This window comes from Caretta caretta, chromosome 21 (genome assembly GCF_965140235.1).
Source record: "Caretta caretta isolate rCarCar2 chromosome 21, rCarCar1.hap1, whole genome shotgun sequence".
NCBI lineage: Eukaryota > Metazoa > Chordata > Testudines > Cheloniidae > Caretta > Caretta caretta.
Window position 1 is genome coordinate 13,514,479 of NC_134226.1, and position 17,303 is coordinate 13,531,781.

Consider the following 17,303-nt stretch of genomic DNA (forward strand, 5'->3'; position numbering starts at 1 on the left):
TTCTAGGGCACGCCCTGGGGGTGTGGGTGTGGCCGGGGAGGGCTTTAACACACTCGGGCACTATATTTCCAGCAGCATTGACCTCACAATGTATCTGTTAATAGGAGAGAGTTTGAGAAATTGACCTGAAGTGGTTTATGGATCCAGGGTAAGTTCTCTTACCCCAACACAGCTCCAATCAGGCTTCTAGCTTCAGAGCGCTGTCACCAGCTGTGATTGCATTGCACAAGGTGGAATGGATTAGCCACAGCTGGCGAGCCTCTTGGTGACTCAGAAAGGACAGGAGGACTCGTGGCACCTTAGAGACTAACCAATTTATTTGAGCATCAGCTTTCGTGAGCTACAGCTCGCTTCATCGGAAGACTCAGGGGACTGCTGAGAGGCTAAGGAGGTTTTTATTGCTAAATCAGAGTCAAATCCAGCTTGGGTTGGCAGGAGTGGCTCGTTACACTCCGAGGGCTATCCAGGGAGCTGCGTGAAGCCACGAGCCGACGGTTTCACTCCAGTCCAGCCAACAGGTGTCACTGCCACCCCCATCCCTCTGCTCCCGCGAGCAGCAGAGGCACCAAGGACTGAATGGGCATGAAGACCAAACGATACCTCCGGCCCAGAGCAGGTGCACATTTAATTAAAGCTTGCACTGCGATTACTCAGGCCCTGGAGTTAAAGGGAGGAATCAGGCCCCAAGGCCATCAAGCCGGGATTGAGGACAATGTGAAAACCACTTAACACCAAGGTCTTTAAATGCCATTTCAGGACTCTGGCAAAGGCAGAGAAGCCAATATTTATTTTTCGGAGAATCTGAATAAGTCGGCCCTGCTGCTGTTCCATGGAGATTTCTTCTTACTTGGAAATGTTTCTTCTCACTAGATCTCTAAACATAGTGAAGAGGAAAGGTCTTTTTAAAAGGCTATTCCAGGCTGCAAACCAAACAAACAAACACAAAAAAACCCACCAACCCACCCAACATGTACAGCTTCCCCCTGAAAAAATTACACTTTTTTTTGGGTGAAAGAAAAATAAATCCAATTGATCCCTCAACAGCTTGGTGCCTCTCTCTACAAACTCCCTGAGTCTTACTCTCTATTTCTGGTTTCTGTTGCTGTAGAGGCAGGAAGGGCTGCACATTCGTCATGCTTTTTGCCAAGTTGCATAATGCCAATGCTAAAAATCGCAGAGCACAGCTACATGTCAGGTCTAATACACAGTAGATGAAACATTAGTAGCTTTGCTGATCATAAGTTTCTGGGTCTGCTGAGGGTTTTCCATGCCACACAGAGCAACAGGCTCCCCTTTGGTGTTTGCAGGAGTGAAGTTTCAGGAGCTCGGTAGTTAGCTACAGGCTCTTTGGGCTTCTAGACGTATCCAACGCAGGGCCAGGTGACGGCTTTCAAGTTTCTCAGACCAAGCGTTTTTCTTGAAAAAGGGGCGGCAGGTCTGGATTCTATTCCTTGGTCTTCCCAACCTTGCTGCGTGGTCTTAGGCAAATCACTTAGGATTCACAGATGCCAAGGCCAAAAAGGACTAGGGTGATCAGCGCTGTCTGACATCCATAGCACAGGCCAGAGAATTTCACCTGCCACTTTCTGCAGCCAGCCCAGTAACTTACGGTTTCACTGATGCAGATCTTTCAGAAACAGACATCTTATTTTGATTGAAAAAGATTTGAAGGGATGGTGAACCCACCACATGATCTCTCTGGAAGATGCCCAGCTACTTACTATGATGAGGCACTGGGTATTAAAAACCTAAATAGGCTTTTGTTCCTCACTGCCTCAGTTTCCCCATCTGCAAAAGCTGAATACCAACATTGACCTATTGTCAGGCTAGAATTTGGGGCAGGAACCATTTTTTCTGTTCTGTGCTGGTACAGCACCATACACAATGGGGGCTTGGCCCATGGCAGGAGCTCCAGTGTGCTATGGTAATACAAATAATAAGACCTTGTAAAGTCTGTTGAGATACAATAATAGATGCCAGGGAGAAGGACAAGGCATTATTAGTGCTATGAGCTGTGGTCTCTCTTTTCCTTTCCCTTGGTTACATTAGAGGTGCTAACCCTGAATATTCTGTGTCTCATAAACCTGTTAAAAAGACCAGAATGGTTAGGTAAATGAATACGCTTAATTACAGAAATCAGACGCATGCACGGCGATAGAATAGCTCCTTGACGAGCCTCTTTGAGGTAAGTGGCAGACGAGTCACAGGCATGGCACAGAGTTCAGGGCAAACCCTGGCACCGAGATTGGAAATGGATGAACACGCAGCGCTGGGTTCTCTTTCAGGCTATGTCCACACGAGGCGTGCGCCCCGTGGTGAGCTGGAGCCGGCTCGCACCGGTTCGCTAGAGCTGGTTGTTAAATTTAGAAGCCCCTTTTAGAACCGGTTGTTCCGCGAGGGAGAACTGATTCTAAAAGGGCTTCTAAATTTAACCGGCCAAAGTGGAGCCTTAGGTGCCGACTCCATGGGTGCTCCAGCCCTGGAGCACCCACGGGGAAAATTTGGTGGGTGCAGAGCACTCACCGGCAGCTCCCCGCCCCGCCCCCGGCCCCAGCTCACCTCCGCTCTGCCTCCTCCCCTGAACGTGCCGCCCTGCTCTGTTTCTCCACCCCCCCCGCCCAGGCTTCCCACGAATCAGCTGTTCGGCGGGAAGCCGATGAGGGCTGAGAAGCAGACGGCAGCTTCCCGCTCAGGTCCAGGGAGGCGGAGGTGAGCTGGGGGGCGGGGAGGGGCACGAAGAGGGCCGCCCGCACCGCAGCAGGTAACCTGGGTTGGGGGAGTGCAGGGGAACCGCTTCCCGCCCCAGCTCACCTCCGCCTCCCTGGACCTGAGCGGGAAGCCGCCATCTGCTTCTCAGCCCTCACCGGCTTCCTGCGGAACAGCTGATTTACGGGAAGCTGCAGGGGGGGGGGGGGGCGTGGAGAAGCAGAGCGGGGTGGCGCGTTCAGGGGAGGAGGCAGAGCGGAGGTGAGGTGAGCTGGGGCGGGGAGCTGCCGGTGGGTGCTCTGCACCTACCAAATTTTCCCCTTGGGTGCTCCAGCCAGCCCTGGAGTCAGTGCCTAAGGTGCCACTTTTGACGTGATCAGTGGGGGAGCGGCTGCTCCCCCCACCCCCCCCCAGCTACGCTCCCCCGCTCCTAGGAGCCAGAGGGACCTGCCAGATGCTTCCTAGGAGCTGCCCCAGGTAAGCACCTCCGGGACTCCCCACCTCGCCTCCCGGCAGGTGCCTCTGGCTCTTAGGGGTGGGGTGGGCACCCACTACAGTGGCCCACGAGACTCTCCTGCCCGGTTCTAGGGGCAGTCAGGGGACAGGGGAGAGGCATGGATGGGGTGGGGGTCCTGGGGGGGGGGCGCATCAAGGAACATGGGGGGGTTGGATGGGGCAGGAGTCCCGGGGGGCGGGGGTGGGCAACAACCCCCTCGTGGGGTGAGGAGGGAACCCGTTGTTAAGATTTTGGCAGCTGATCACTGCGGGCGCCCCTGGCATAGCCACACCGGCAAAGCGCTCCTGGTCTGGAGGCGGCTATCGGCCAAAGTCATGCTTTGCACCGGTACAACGAAACCACTCCCGACGGGCAGAACAGGCGATGTCAGTAAACGCACATAGGAACTGCGACCAGCCCGGTGTCGGTCAGGGATCACACCTCTCCCCGATCCACAGAGAATCATAGGACCTGAAGTGCTCTCAAGAGTCCCCTGCACTCATGGCAGGGCTAAGGGTTATAGCTGTGCTGGCATTAGGCTGTAGTGTAAACACAGTCTTGGCCTCCACTGCTGCTCCAAGTTTGGTAACAGGCATGTGGGGGAGGTGGGGAAGGTGCCATGTCAGAAATGGTTATTTGGCACGTAGCAGCCCTGACATAAATCTGTCGGTGATCGGCAGCCTAAATGAAGCAGCTGAACAGTTTGCAGAGTCCTCCCAGCGCAAGTCCCTGCTTTTAATTTTTTTGTTCTTTTAATGATCCACAAACAAGTTGGGGGGGGGGGGGGGAGGATGAGAGACAACCACGACTTTTCTAGTCTCTGCCCTGTGCTAAGTAGGGCTCGGAAAAACCCACGTTTTCTTTCTTCTGAAATAAGAGGGAGGTTTTTCTACACACTCCTGTGAGCTTGTAAAACTCGGCAGGGAAATCAGGCCAGTCACATCACCCTTAGGTAGTACCTTTCACACACAGATCTCAATACTGAGGGAGGTTGGTATCATTAGCCCCCTTGTACAGATGGGGAAACTGAGGCAAAGAAGGGAAGCCATTACTGAACAGGTCCCTAGTGAAGCTGGGATTAGAACCCAGGTCTTCTGACTGCATGTCTAGTGTGGATCATGGTGCCTCCAAAAATGCAACAGGAACAAAGAGCCCAACTGTTGAGTAGTTCCTTACCCCTCAAGCTGTCCCACTGAAATAGACTTGCTCAGCTGTGCTTTGCTAGTGATAGAGGAGACTGGTCTCTTTAAGGGACACAGGGCTTTAATTGTCCCCATCAAAGGGCCCGAAGGCTGGGCTCTGATCCCTTCCTCTGATGGAGAGTCTAACTGCGACATTCCCCAATCATCAATAGTTTTCTTCTCCCCTCTCCTGCCCCCCAGTTTTTCAAAGTGGAGATTTGCTGAAATGGACCCTGCCCTGCAAACAGTGTCCTTTTTGACCAATCAGCATTTCCCCCAACTACCAGACATTTCAGCGGAGAATTCCCAGCTGGTCCTACTATGGAATAAGGGGCTACCTAGCATGAGCGAGAGGCTCCCAGCTTGGCCCCACAGCGCCCGATGCGGAGCAAGGGTTAAGCCGTAGCCAATCAGGGAGCAAGTGCGCAGGACACAGCATGAGCAGGACAGCTGGCCCCATCAGCCCATGCACAACAGCCTGCATAGTAGGTCTCCACTGCAGCTGGGAGACTCACTCCCAGCTGGGGTTGTAGATGTCCCAGCTTGGACCCTCGGCTCCAGAGCCAAGCTCCCCCCCGAGCCAGAACCCCCACGCTGTGATTTTAAGTGCGCTAGCTCAAGTCTACTTGCCAAAGCCTCCTGCCCCCGTGCTTCATCGCTCGGATGTGCACAGGGCGAGGGCTACCATTGACCTTAACGAGCCAGTTGTTGGTTAGATAAACGGGCCCAGGCAGCAAGCCGGAGACAGCTTAAATCACCAACACGGGGGGTGGCTAAGGAGATGGGAAATAGGGGCCACGCCCCCACCCTCTACATTGTGGTAATAAACAAAAGAAAAAAAAGAGAGAGATGAGACTCCATCACCCAACTCAATGACCCTTTATGTTCCACCCACTCACGGCTGTTCTGGGAGCCATTTGATGGAGAGGCTGATGCATGTTGAACATCCTTGCCCTGTTTTATTTAGGTTGCACTTAAGGATTTGAGGAAAGCGGCAAATCTGCACCCAGGGTTTTCCCAAATGCACGGGGGAGAGAATAGATTTTTTCCCCCCTCACTGAAAAGTTAACATGCCCAGCAAAACAGGCGGCTAGCGCAAAGGACAGCCCACTCAGCTGGAGGTGAGCAATTCCCAGTTCGATTCTCCTCTCCTGGCACTCCGCTGCCAGTGTCAACTTTTATGGGACGAGCAGAGTGGAGATGCAACATGATGTTGCGTGATGGGAGGGAGGGGTGTCAGAGCAGAGACCAGTGCAGGACAATGAGATGACAGAGAGGTCCATATGCTGTTAGAGAATGGAAGGCATAGGAGATTGGGGGTGTTACTCTTCATGCTTATAAAGTTTAGGTTTTCAAATTATCCCCAAAAGTTTAGGGTTATTTACTGATCTATTGCACATTCAGTTCTTCATGAGAATGTTCATTACATTTGGGCTTTCCCCAAACATCCTGGTGAATTCAGAGATTCCTAAGGTCAGAAGAGATCTTATGATCTTCTCCTCTGACCTCCTGCATAACACAGGCCAGAGATCCTCACCCCAAAATCCCTACCTCAATCCCTACCCTGGTTGAACAGCTACAGATCTTATAGACACCAACACATCTTTATTCAGGACAGTACTTAAGCACATGCTTAAAAAAGTTAAGAGCTTGCTTAAGTGCTTTCTTGAAGAGAGGCCTGTAAACAGTTTTCTGCCTTCTGAGGACCCCTTCATGGTGACTCTGCAGCACCCTGCCTCAGTTTCCCCCTCTCACAGGGCTCCTCAAAAATTCCACCCCATCTATATCATTTTAAAACATTCCCCTTCTGGAAGGGGCAGGGGGCAATTAATGTAGTCCATAAACACACTGCCCCTCCAGGCCCCAATCCTTCCCCCAAACCCAGGAAGCCCATAGCCATCTCTCCAGAGCAAAGCAGCAGTTCACACCAGCTGGCCTCTTCAGACACCAGTTCTCTCCCTGAGACAGGTGACCCCAGCCCTCCTTCCCTGTCATAATCCAAACAGCCCCAATCCTTGCAGCACTCACCTGCAGCTTCCAGCTGGCCTGTAGCTAGCTCAAACTCCTCCACCTACCCTCCCACTCACCTTTGCGGGCCTCTCCCTTATATCCCTGAGCCTGGTCAGTCAGTCACATGACCAAAATCATTTGTCCCACCTGGGGAAGTGCGCTGATCTCACCACAGGTGGGCCCTGAGGCCCTTAAGGGGCCAGCCACCCTATGACAGGGCCCAAGGATGGGAGAATCCACCCCACCCCATAGTAAACTGTTCCAGTGGTCAGTTCCCCTCCCCGCCCCCTGTTAAAAATATGCAGCTGGTGCCTGGTGTGAATGACCCTGGCTCATGTGAGCGTTTGTGAATAAGAGGCTGATCAGCGGGCTTCTTTACCAAGGAAGCTGCCTCGGTTCTATTCGCCCAGCCCCAAGGGCTCGCGTTGTTTTCTAATAGGGCCACGGAAGCACCCGATCGCAAGCTGCTGCTTGGGCAAACCGTCCAAGGAAAGTTGCAAAGCATCGGAGGGTTTTGCTATGCTAATTGCCATCAGCGCTGTTCGTTAGGGAGGCTGGTTTCCCAGCAACACATATAGGTGCTAACTGAGGTCAGCCTAATTGGTTTAAAAATGGGTTTGTTGCCAAGGAGCTGCATGGAGGCATTTTACAAACAGAGCGGCTGATGGCAGTGGGCACCCTGATGGTCTCTTCCCAGGCAAAATGGCATCAGAGGTTCCACCTTACCCACGTGCAAATACTCACCGCCCAGTGATGCGCCTGCATGATCACACCTGTGCATTGAATGGGGAACAGAAATGCATCGTCACGCAGACATGCACATGAATTCGACAACGCACACGGGGCGGGGGGGGAGCTGCATTAACTCACGTACTCCTATACGTCTGGTCAATTACTCACGTTCTTGCAACACCCTCACGCACAAAGAGACAGAAACATACGTACGCACACGCATGCCCTTGTACACTCATCCATGCATATACACACCGGCACACTCACAAATAACTCATGCACCACACACTGCGCACTCACTTATCATGAAAAACACACTGATGTTTTCACCTCCATGACACAGCCCATTAACTCACGTGCACACACTCCTAAATGAATTATATACACGTTCTCCCACATGCATAGCACTCAGATCAACACAGACTTATGTAGGTATCACTTCTGCAGCACGTATGCACATACCCACGTACAGACATTATCTTACATAGGTTACACATACATAGATGGCTGCTTGGTGCGCTAGGCTGATGCAGGACGAGTGTGTTAACACTGCACAGTTACCCATGCTCTTACCCCAGTTTTAACCTTACCCTCCCTACCTTCTACACAGAACAACCTCTAATCAGGGTTTGGAGGTGTTTGAGCCTGTGGAAAGTTACCCAGATGGGAGTGTGGGTTAGAATCCAGGCTCTGCTTTAACTCGAGTGGAAGCCTGCCCACTTTGCAATGAAGACACAGGCAAATCACTTGAGTTCTAATAGTCCTCTAATGCCTTCCCACAATTCCCCCTGAAGGACAGAAATTCCCTCGCAATTGACTGGGAAAGAATCCTAGAGCATTTCAGCCCAAAGAACCATGGGATATGCCCAGACAGATACGGGTGGATGCAGAAACAGCTAGGACCCAGTACTGTGGGCAGGACTTAGCAGCGGAGATGCCAGGCTAACCTAACCAGATTAACTGTGTAGTGTAGACACAGGCTGTCAGTGGGAGTTAGATGGCAGGACAGACTGCAAAAGAGTACACAGGTGCTCGGTTAGGGGTCTGACTGCCACACCTGCTGCCCAGCTACAGCCTCGAGGGGATGTGGTCTGACATCTCATGGCATTGCCAGGCCCTGAAGCCCTCCAGGCACATGAGGCAAAATCTACCCAAATACAAAGGGCCAGCACCAGTGGTAAATTTTACCCATAATCTGGTTGGCTGGTGGGGACGCCTGCTGCTCCTCTTCAAGAAGTACTAAGATGCTTATGAATCAGTGTCCTAACATATAAAGTACTAGATGGGGTACGATAGACCACCAAATCACACTAGGGAATAGGATGACTGGCTCCTTGCACAGCTATCTATAATGTGTAGGGATAAAAAACAAACAAACAGCAAACAACTGCGATCATGGAGGACTTCAATTTGAGAGACACATGCTGGAGGTCTCACTCTGCCAGAACTAAAACACCCTTGGAATTCCTGAACACTATCGATGATCATTTCCCAACTCAAAACGCTGCAGCCAACGCAATCCTGGGCAAGATAATGGAGCAGCTGATATGGGACTCGATTAATAAAGAATTAAAAGAGGGTAATGTAATTAATGCAAATTAACAAAGGTTTATGGAAAATAGATCTTGTCAAACTGGAATGGGTTACCTAGGGAGGTGGTGGAATCTCCTTCCTTAGAGGTTTTCAAGGTCAGGCTTGACAAAGCCCTGGTTGGGATGATTTAGCTGGGGATTGGTCCTGCTTTGAGCAGGGGGTGGGACTAGATGACCTCCTGAGGTCCCTTCCAACCCTGATATTCTATGAAACTAACTTGATATTTTTTTTTTATGAGATCACAAGCTTGGTTGATAAAGACAGTAGTGTTAACATAGTACACTTAGACTTTTGTAAGGCATTTGACTTGGTACTGCATGACATTTTGATTAAAAACTAGAACCCTATAAAATTAGCTTGGCACACATTAAATGGATTAAAAACTCGCTAACAGGTCTCAAAATGTAACTGTAAATGGGGAATCACCATTGAGCGGGTATGTTTCCAGTAGAATCCTGCAGGGACTGGTTCTTGGCCCTATGCTATTTCAAATTTTTATCAGTGAGCTGGAAGAAAACATAAAATCATCAGTGAAAAAGATTGTAGGTGACAAAAAATTGAGAGAGTGGTAAACGATGAAGAGGATAGATTACTGTCACAGAGCGATATGGATCGCTTGGTTAACTGGGCACAAGCAAACAATACACATTTTAATGTGGCTAAATGTAAATGTGCTCATCTAGGAACAAAGAATGTAAGCCATACTTACAGGATGGGGAACAGAGACTCTGAAAAAGATTTGGGGTCTTGGTGGATAATCAGCCAAACATGAGCTTCCAGTGTGATGCTGTGGACAAAATGGCTAATGCTATCCTGGGATGCATAAACAGGGGACTCTCAAGTAGGAACAGAGAAGTTATTTTACCTCTGTATTTAGTACTGGTGAGACGGCTGCTAGGATATTGTGTCCTTTTCTGGTACCCACAATTCAAGAAGGATGTTGATAAACTGGAGAGGGTTCAGAGAAGAGCCATGAGAATGGCTATCATTTTGCGGATGATACTAAACTGGGAGGAGTGGTAGATACGCTGGAGGGGAGGGATAGGATACAGAAGGACCTAGACAAATTGGAGGATTGGGCCAAAAGAAATCTGATGAGGTTCAATAAGGATAAGTGCAGGGTCCTGCACTTAGGACGGAAGAACCCAATGCACAGCTACAGACTAGGGACCGAATGTCTAGGCAGCAGTTCTGCGGAAAAGGACCTAGGGGTGACAGTGGACGAGAAGCTGGATATGAGTCAGCAGTGTGCCCTTGTTGCCAAGAAGGCCAATGGCATTTTGGGATGTATAAGTAGGGGCATAGCGAGCAGATCGAGGGACGTGATCGTTCCCCTCTATTCGACATTGGTGAGGCCTCATCTGGAGTACTGTGTCCAGTTTTGGGCCCCACACTTCAAGAAGGATGTGGATAAATTGGAGAGAGTCCAGCGAAGGGCAACAAAAATGATTAGGGGTCTGGAACATATGAGTTATGAGGAGAGGCTGAGGGAGCTGGGATTGTTTAGCCTGCAGAAGAGAAGAATGAGGGGGGATTTGATAGCTGTTTTCAACTACCTGAAAGGGGGTTCCAAAGAGGATGGCTCTAGACTGTTCTCAATGGTATCAGATGACAGAACGAGGAGTAATGGTCTCAAGTTACAGTGGGGGAGGTTTAGATTGGATATTAGGAAAAACTTTTTCACTAAGAGGGTAGTGAAACACTGGAATGCGTTACCTAGGGAGGTGGTAGAATCTCCTTCCTTAGAGGTTTTTAAGGTCAGGCTTGACAAAGCCCTGGCTGGGATGATTTAACTGGGAATTGGTCCTGCTTTGAGCAGGGGGTTGGACTAGATGACCTTCTGGGGTCCCTTCCAACCCTTATATTCTATGATTCTATGATTCTATGATTCTAATGATGAAAGGATTAGAAAACCTGCCTTCTAGCGAGAAATGCAAGGAGCTCAATCTATGTAGTTTAACAACGAAAAGGTTAAGGGGTGACTTGATTGCAGTCTACAAGCACCTACATAGGGGACCAAATATTTAATAATGGACTCTTCAATCTAGCAGAGAAAGCTTTAACACTATGCGATAGCTGGAAGCGGACGCTGGACAAATTCAGACTGGAAATAAGGCATAGATTTTTTAAATAGTGAGAGTAATTAACCATTACCAAGGGTCGTGGTGGATTCGGCATCACTGGCAATTTTAAAATCAAGATTGGATGTTTTTGTAAAAGATCGGCTCTGAGAATTATTGTGGGGAAGTTCTCTGGCCTGTACTCTAGAGGGAGTCAGACAAGGTGATCACAACAGTCCCTTTGGGCCTTAAAATCTAAGGTGCTGGCGGGATGAGTTCTGGATCTACCACCAGGGTGTACCTTCCAGAACCCTGTGTGTAGCTCAGCAAAAGGGCAGGATGTGCACCCACACACAGGGTACATGCAAAGAGAAACGTGCACACAGACATGCCAAAACTGACACACGCAGCCATGTTTCAGGGTAGTGACAAGTGATTCCCACACTTCTGCTGCTGAGACGGTTTCAAACACCTCATCTGTATGGACAAGGGATTGGGGTCATGCCCTCTGAAGGGGAAACAGGGGGAAATACTTTATCTGTGTTAGGATGGGCTTGCCCTTCTCAGGACCAAAGAAGACGCATGCATGGAAGAAGGGTATTATGGGAAGGAGAATTATATTCTCCAACTTCCTGAAATAAACCATTCTCAGTCTGAAACATGTTTACTGGAACCAGGACCAAATCCTGTCTATGGCTGATATCTGCATTATACTTTCAGCCAAACGCCAATGTCCTGACTTCCAGAGCTTGTAATAACATAAGTACCTGTCCCCAAACTTGACGGAAGTCTCTTAGGGAGCTGGGCTCAGAAACAAAGTACTCTGAAGTTGGAGAATTGCCAGGATGTCCAGTACCAGCACAAATAGCCGCAATGGGAGATTAATTAGGGCCTGAGCATTCACAGCTCCCATTAACTTCGTCTAGGACAGAGCCCTCAGCACCTCTGACAATCAAGCTAGAAGGTTCTAATATTTGGATATAAAGGCTCCTCCTAAGCATATCTAATCCTGTCTCTCTTGCCTCTGGTCCGAAGAAACCTCTTTAAATAACAATGCGTGAAACAAAGGCCGCAGTTAATAGAAACAATCACTAGTCTCCAGGCTAATTGTGTTTCATGAAGCATGTTGAGAAACGACCACCTCACCCCTCAGAGACCTATCATTTATCACATCACACAGTAACTGGACATCACATCTCCAAATGAGCATCTTCCCCAGTTCTCAAGTCATCTGATAGCAAGTTCTGATCAAACCTCAGTCAGGAGGTTTAGATGTTTTGGGGGGACATTAAAGGAATGTGTTGGTCCATATATTTTCATGCACCATGAACATGTGGTTACATCGATTCTCAGAGCTAAGCAGGGCCAGGCTGGGTCAGTACTTGGATGAGAGATCTCTGGCAACAAATGCACATGCTATAGGAAATAGCACTGGTGATCCCGTAAGGTGGGTGCGCTTTGCTTGGACTTGTTAGGGAACCAGTGCCCCAGCATGGTGTTAGGGGACACTGTGCTCTGACCACATGTCATCATGAAAGATCCCCTGGAGGTTTTCACCAGAGAAGGGATTCCAGTGCCAGTGTCCTGGCTACTGTAGGGTAATTGCATCCCGTCCAGTTACATTTCCCAGCTGCTCCCGCTGCTTACGGTAATCTCTCCCACTTTCCGCTTTAGAGCACTTTTGGAGTGTTTCTCAGGCTATTCTGTTGCCACATCCCACTCCAGAGCTGGCGGCATTTCAGCTGAGGATGATGGCAAGTTACCCCTGTATGCATAGAATTCATACCTTTGTAAAGCCCCTGGTGCTTGCAAAAGGAACAATAATCAATCAGCAATCATGACTCTATAAAAGATAGCTCAAGAGCCCATTGTAACACACACTGAAACTTCCTGTTCAGATCCCACTCGACCCTCTACAATTGACCTGTGCAGTTTAAAAGAGAACAGGTCAGATCCTGAGCTGGTCTACTTCCAGTTTACGCCAGCAGAGGCTCTGTCTAAAGAGGTTTCCCTGTAAAGGGAAAAGCCCAGTGTTAATTCTTCCTTGTTTTCCCCAACCTGTTTCCCCATCTGGTCTGATAGTTTACATATCAGAGCTGGTTGACATTTTCTCATCAAAATATTTTTGAATGAAAAAATATGGCTTCAAAAATATGGTCCAAAATAAAAAGTTTGCAGAAATTTTTCATTTAGGTAAAAAAAACCCTCAAAACCAATTTTTTGGGGGGTGAGTTGTTGTTTTTTTAACCAAAACCCCCCAATGTTATTTTTTTCGTCAAAAAATATTTTTATTTGGTTTAGGAAACATTGTTGGGTATTTTCGGCTTACAAAAGTCAATTTTTTTAAAACCAAAAACTAGTTTTGAACACTGAAAAAAACCACCCTGTTTAGTTTTGCTTTTTCACAAAAAAAAAAAAGGCAGGAAAATGTTTATAATAAAAATGTTTCAACGTTTCCCAAGAAAAGTAATTGACATTTTTCTTCCAGCTCTCCCCAAAATCTGAAAGTCCTAATGTCTCTGAGTTTCTAATTCCTTCTCTCATCTGATAAAGCCCGAAGCTTCATATGTTATAAATTCCATCTCCTCTATGCTGCCCAAATTTCCTAACTGACCCAAAACCTGATCCAAAGCCCAATGAAATCAGTGGGCTTCAGATCTGGCTCCTAATCTCCACTTTAGTGAAGAAAACAGAGGGCCCTTCCACGGCAGAGTCACACAGAAGTCTCCAGCTCATGTCTCTGTTGGAGGAGCTAGAGAGTTTTGGTCGAGCAATGTTGCTTCTCGCTACATCACAACAATGGGCTGGCAGTGATGCCCAGTCCCACGTAGTGTTGGATCAGCCAGTAGCTTTGATGGCAAAGTGAGGATGGAATTGGCAAAGCTACTCAGGGCTCTCTGCATTGCCAGAGAGAGACTGGACCCGGCGCAGTAACACAGCACTGGATCCACATTGACCATGGGAAAGGCAGTGCTGCTCCAAAGCTCCTCAGAGCTGGATCAGCCAGGGCCACAACAAGGGAAACTGGAGTAAGATGTGTCAGGTGGCAGCCCCTCTTCTGGCTCCTCCAGAACCTTATATTCAGGTTCTGGCTGCACTTTTCCCTCCATTCCCTGATCTACGCACAAAGTCACGGGACTGGGATCTCCTTGTCAACCTCCTCCTGGCGCTGGCCAAGATGGCCTCCATCGCTGCAGGAGGAGGAAGCTGGGCTGGGAGCGGGGGTGTGGTGTGCTCTGCAACTGTGGGACCTATTTCCATTCCCTCATTCAATCACACCTCCGGGCAGCGTTCCTTTGGCAGTGTCCACTGACTGCCTCGTGGCTTTGAGGAGCAGTGGGTGCTATCCGAGGTTGTCCCCATCTGGTTCCTTGACTTTCAACCATTGACCTCGCTCCCGTTCCTGTTTTTCCCTTCGTTGTCCCACACACTCCCTTGTAGTGTGAGCATAGCGGCTACTCTCCCATTAGTTTTGGGGCCTTGACCCTCCTGCCCCAGGTCTGCGAATAGTACAAGGGGAACTGGAACGGGTTATTTATTCTTGCCATAAGAGAACACTGAAACTAGACTCTTGCCATTGGATTAGCCATTCAGACCGCAAGAGAGACTGGCACTGGTGGAGTGGCTCACGGCTCCTCAGCCCTGGGCACTGTTTAGTGCTGGCTCACCCAGTCAGCCAACGCTCTTGGCTCACACCAAGGAATGAATGGAGATCCCTACAGCTTGAGCTACACTGCCCGGGTCCATTGCTGGGGCCACAAGAGACTCATCTCCTCCTTAGACTGGACACAGAAGGGAATGTGTAATACACACTGACCCTGCCTACTGGGTTAGAACGAGCAGAGGACCTAGGCACTGGATTTAGATGTTACCAATACGGCAGCATTAATCCAGCTCTCAGGCTGGATCATGTTACACCATCAAAGAGAGAGAGAAAGGGGGGGACTAGGCCATGATGCCTCAGGGGCAGATTTAAAGAACAAAGCCACCGTTTAGCGCTTCTGAGCTCTAAACGCAGCAAGAGAGGCCAGCAGATCGCTTTATGCGGCTCATTAAATAGGAAAGAGAAAAATCCTGATTTGATTTATTTTCCAAGTTTTCAGTTCAGCTCTTTGCAGAATTTGTTTATGAAACAACAACATACAAAGAGATCATCTGGTGGATGGGAGGAGCTAGGACCCAGTGCGAAACCATCAGACCTGCATGAACCCACTTGGGTCAATCCCTTTGGGCTACTCAGTCAGAACTCTCAGTAACTCCTTTGGCCGGATCCTTGGCTGGTGTAAATTAGGGTAACTGGAGCTAGTTGGAAAAGGTCAGTTGTTTTTTGCTGGAAATTAAAAAAAAAAGTTTCAAAATTTCTCTTGAACATTTTTTGTTTTATCATTGAAAAATTGAAATTGCCCAACATTTCAGCTTTCAGAAACAATTTTCGGTAACGATGTAAGGATTTTGAAACCCATAAACTCAAAATGCTTATTGAAAACCAAATATTTTCACCAAAAATGTTCCAATTTTGATTTCTGTTTTTTTCAATTGCAAAACCTGAACATTTTGATCAAACCCTGCCCTAGCATCACTTTTGCGCTCGAAAACATTTTGACCAGCTCTAGCTGGAACTCCATGGACTTCAGTGGAGTTTCTCCGGTTTACACCAGCTGAGGACCTAGCTAAGTGAGTGGCATCAGAAGTGGACAAACAAGATAGGAGCGGAGCTGGTGGGTAAGGAAGCTGGCACAAATATCAGCAGCTACAAAGAGAAGAGAAGATACTGGTGGCAAGGTAGTTTCCCAGGCAGATAGTCTAGCTGGATGGGAGGCAGATAGATACAGCAGACCCGATTCTCTGTGCAAAGCGAGCGTAAAGCTCTATTACACTGAACTGGTAGCTTATTACACACACTTTGCACAGGTGTAAATGAGTAGACAAGGTGCAGGGAAGAGCCAGTGGTTCTAGGTGATGCTGTGGCTAGCGAAGCAGCTAGGTGTGGATGGGGAAGAAGGACGCCAAGAATACAGGTGAGGATGTACTGGTAAGAGAAGCCCAAAAGGGATTCCAGTTAGCACAGAAAGACAAGGCTAGAGGGAGATGGAGTAGACGGGAAGATGGTCTTCTGGGGATAGATGTGAAAGAGGGAAAAGGTCACATAGGACAATGGAAACGGATCACCCAGTGCACTGGACAAGCCCTTCGTAAGAACAGCACATGCCTGTGGAGCGGGGTGAAGGGATGAGCCCGAGGAAACCAAAGCTCAGGGCAAGGTGGCACTTTATGGGCAACCTCCGCTCTGGCATTCACTTCTAAACAGCCTCTCTCATGCAGTGGTGGGGGTGTTTCACACCAGAGGTGCAGCGTGGGTGTACGCCTAGCATCACTCAGGGACAGCGCGGGCAGGAGAAGGGCAGGGAGTACAGTATCCTGAGAAAAGAAGCATTTTGCTTTTGAAGGGGGTTATTGGGGGGGCTAATGGAGAAGTGACTGGGAAATGCCCTTACCCTCCACCCCCCGGGTTGGAAAGCAGCTTTACGCATCCATGCTCGTCCCTCTGTCCTCCATCTCCCCGCCCCGTTCTGGCACTCCATCCACCAGATGCCTCTGGCTCTCACCTGTACCTTTCCGGATGCCGCTGTCGGCCGCGCAGGGGAAATCGCCGGCATTCAGCAGAAAGCAGGTGGCCGCTTTCTTGGTTTTGTCCCTGGTGCTGGAGCGCCTCATCGGCCGTTTCTCCTCATGCGAGGACGAGAGGGGCTGCTCCTCATCTGACAGCACAGTGTTGGCATCGCCGTTCTGCTTGGAGTCTTCGGGGCAGGATGGGAAGGGGAAAGGTATGAAAAATATCAATTTTCCAGAGAAACTGACACGCCTAAACACTTGTCTGCTCACTCCTGCTGCTGGCAACAGGGAGGCCATGTGGCTGACTGCCCGCTAGCTGCAACGCGGGAAATGGTAGGGCAACCTTCCCCCTTATGTGGCCCAAGTTGATGCGAGTGGAACTGAAACAGCAATGAGGTTTGCTGGCTCATTCCCCAGATAATTTAATGCCGCCCTTCCATAACTCAGAAATAACTAGAGGGGCTCTGTTCAAACCTTCCAAAAAATAAAAATCCGCCATGAGGGAAAGACAGAGGCCACATTCCAGCAGGTGTACACTGGAGAAGCTCTACTGATTTCACTGGACCTATGTCAAGTTTACCCAAGCTGAAGATCTGGTCTAGTAACATCAGTGGAGTTGGGCCAGTTTATACCAGCTCAGTACCTGGCTCTCTGGGCTCAATCCTCAGATCAATTCTGAGGCGGCTCTAAATTACGACAAATAGCCACCTGCAGGGGGATTGGGAAGCTACCCCCCAGCTCTTTTACAACTGCCCCAAGCTGCACCCATTGGATTTTGGCTGAGAGCTGGGTCCTACAGATGGAAATTTTCAGTTTAGAAGGGAAATGTTCCATGAGTGTGGACAAACAAGGGGTTTGAAAGGAAATTCCTGCAACTTTAATGGAGGTGCTCAGGTCCTGTGCTGATGAGTA

At 49.2% G+C, this 17,303-nt stretch overlaps 1 protein-coding gene across 4 annotated transcripts in view; it reads right to left on the reverse strand.

The window, feature by feature from the left end:
• The window catches only part of KCNC4 (potassium voltage-gated channel subfamily C member 4), a 51,810-nt gene that overhangs the window by 17,176 nt on the left and 17,331 nt on the right, over positions 1 to 17,303 (reverse strand). The window contains exons 3-4 of one of the 4 annotated variants that reach the window (XM_048826531.2): positions 16,391 to 16,576; positions 366 to 874 (exon numbers count right to left, since the gene is read on the reverse strand). In XM_048826531.2, the coding sequence (XP_048682488.2) occupies positions 867 to 874; positions 16,391 to 16,576 (194 nt within the window). In that variant the 3' untranslated portion in view covers positions 366 to 866. Of the gene's footprint in view, positions 1 to 365; positions 875 to 16,384; positions 16,577 to 17,303 lie in introns of those variants that run through there. The other 3 variants (XM_048826530.2, XM_048826529.2, XM_048826527.2) reach the window with 3 other exon arrangements.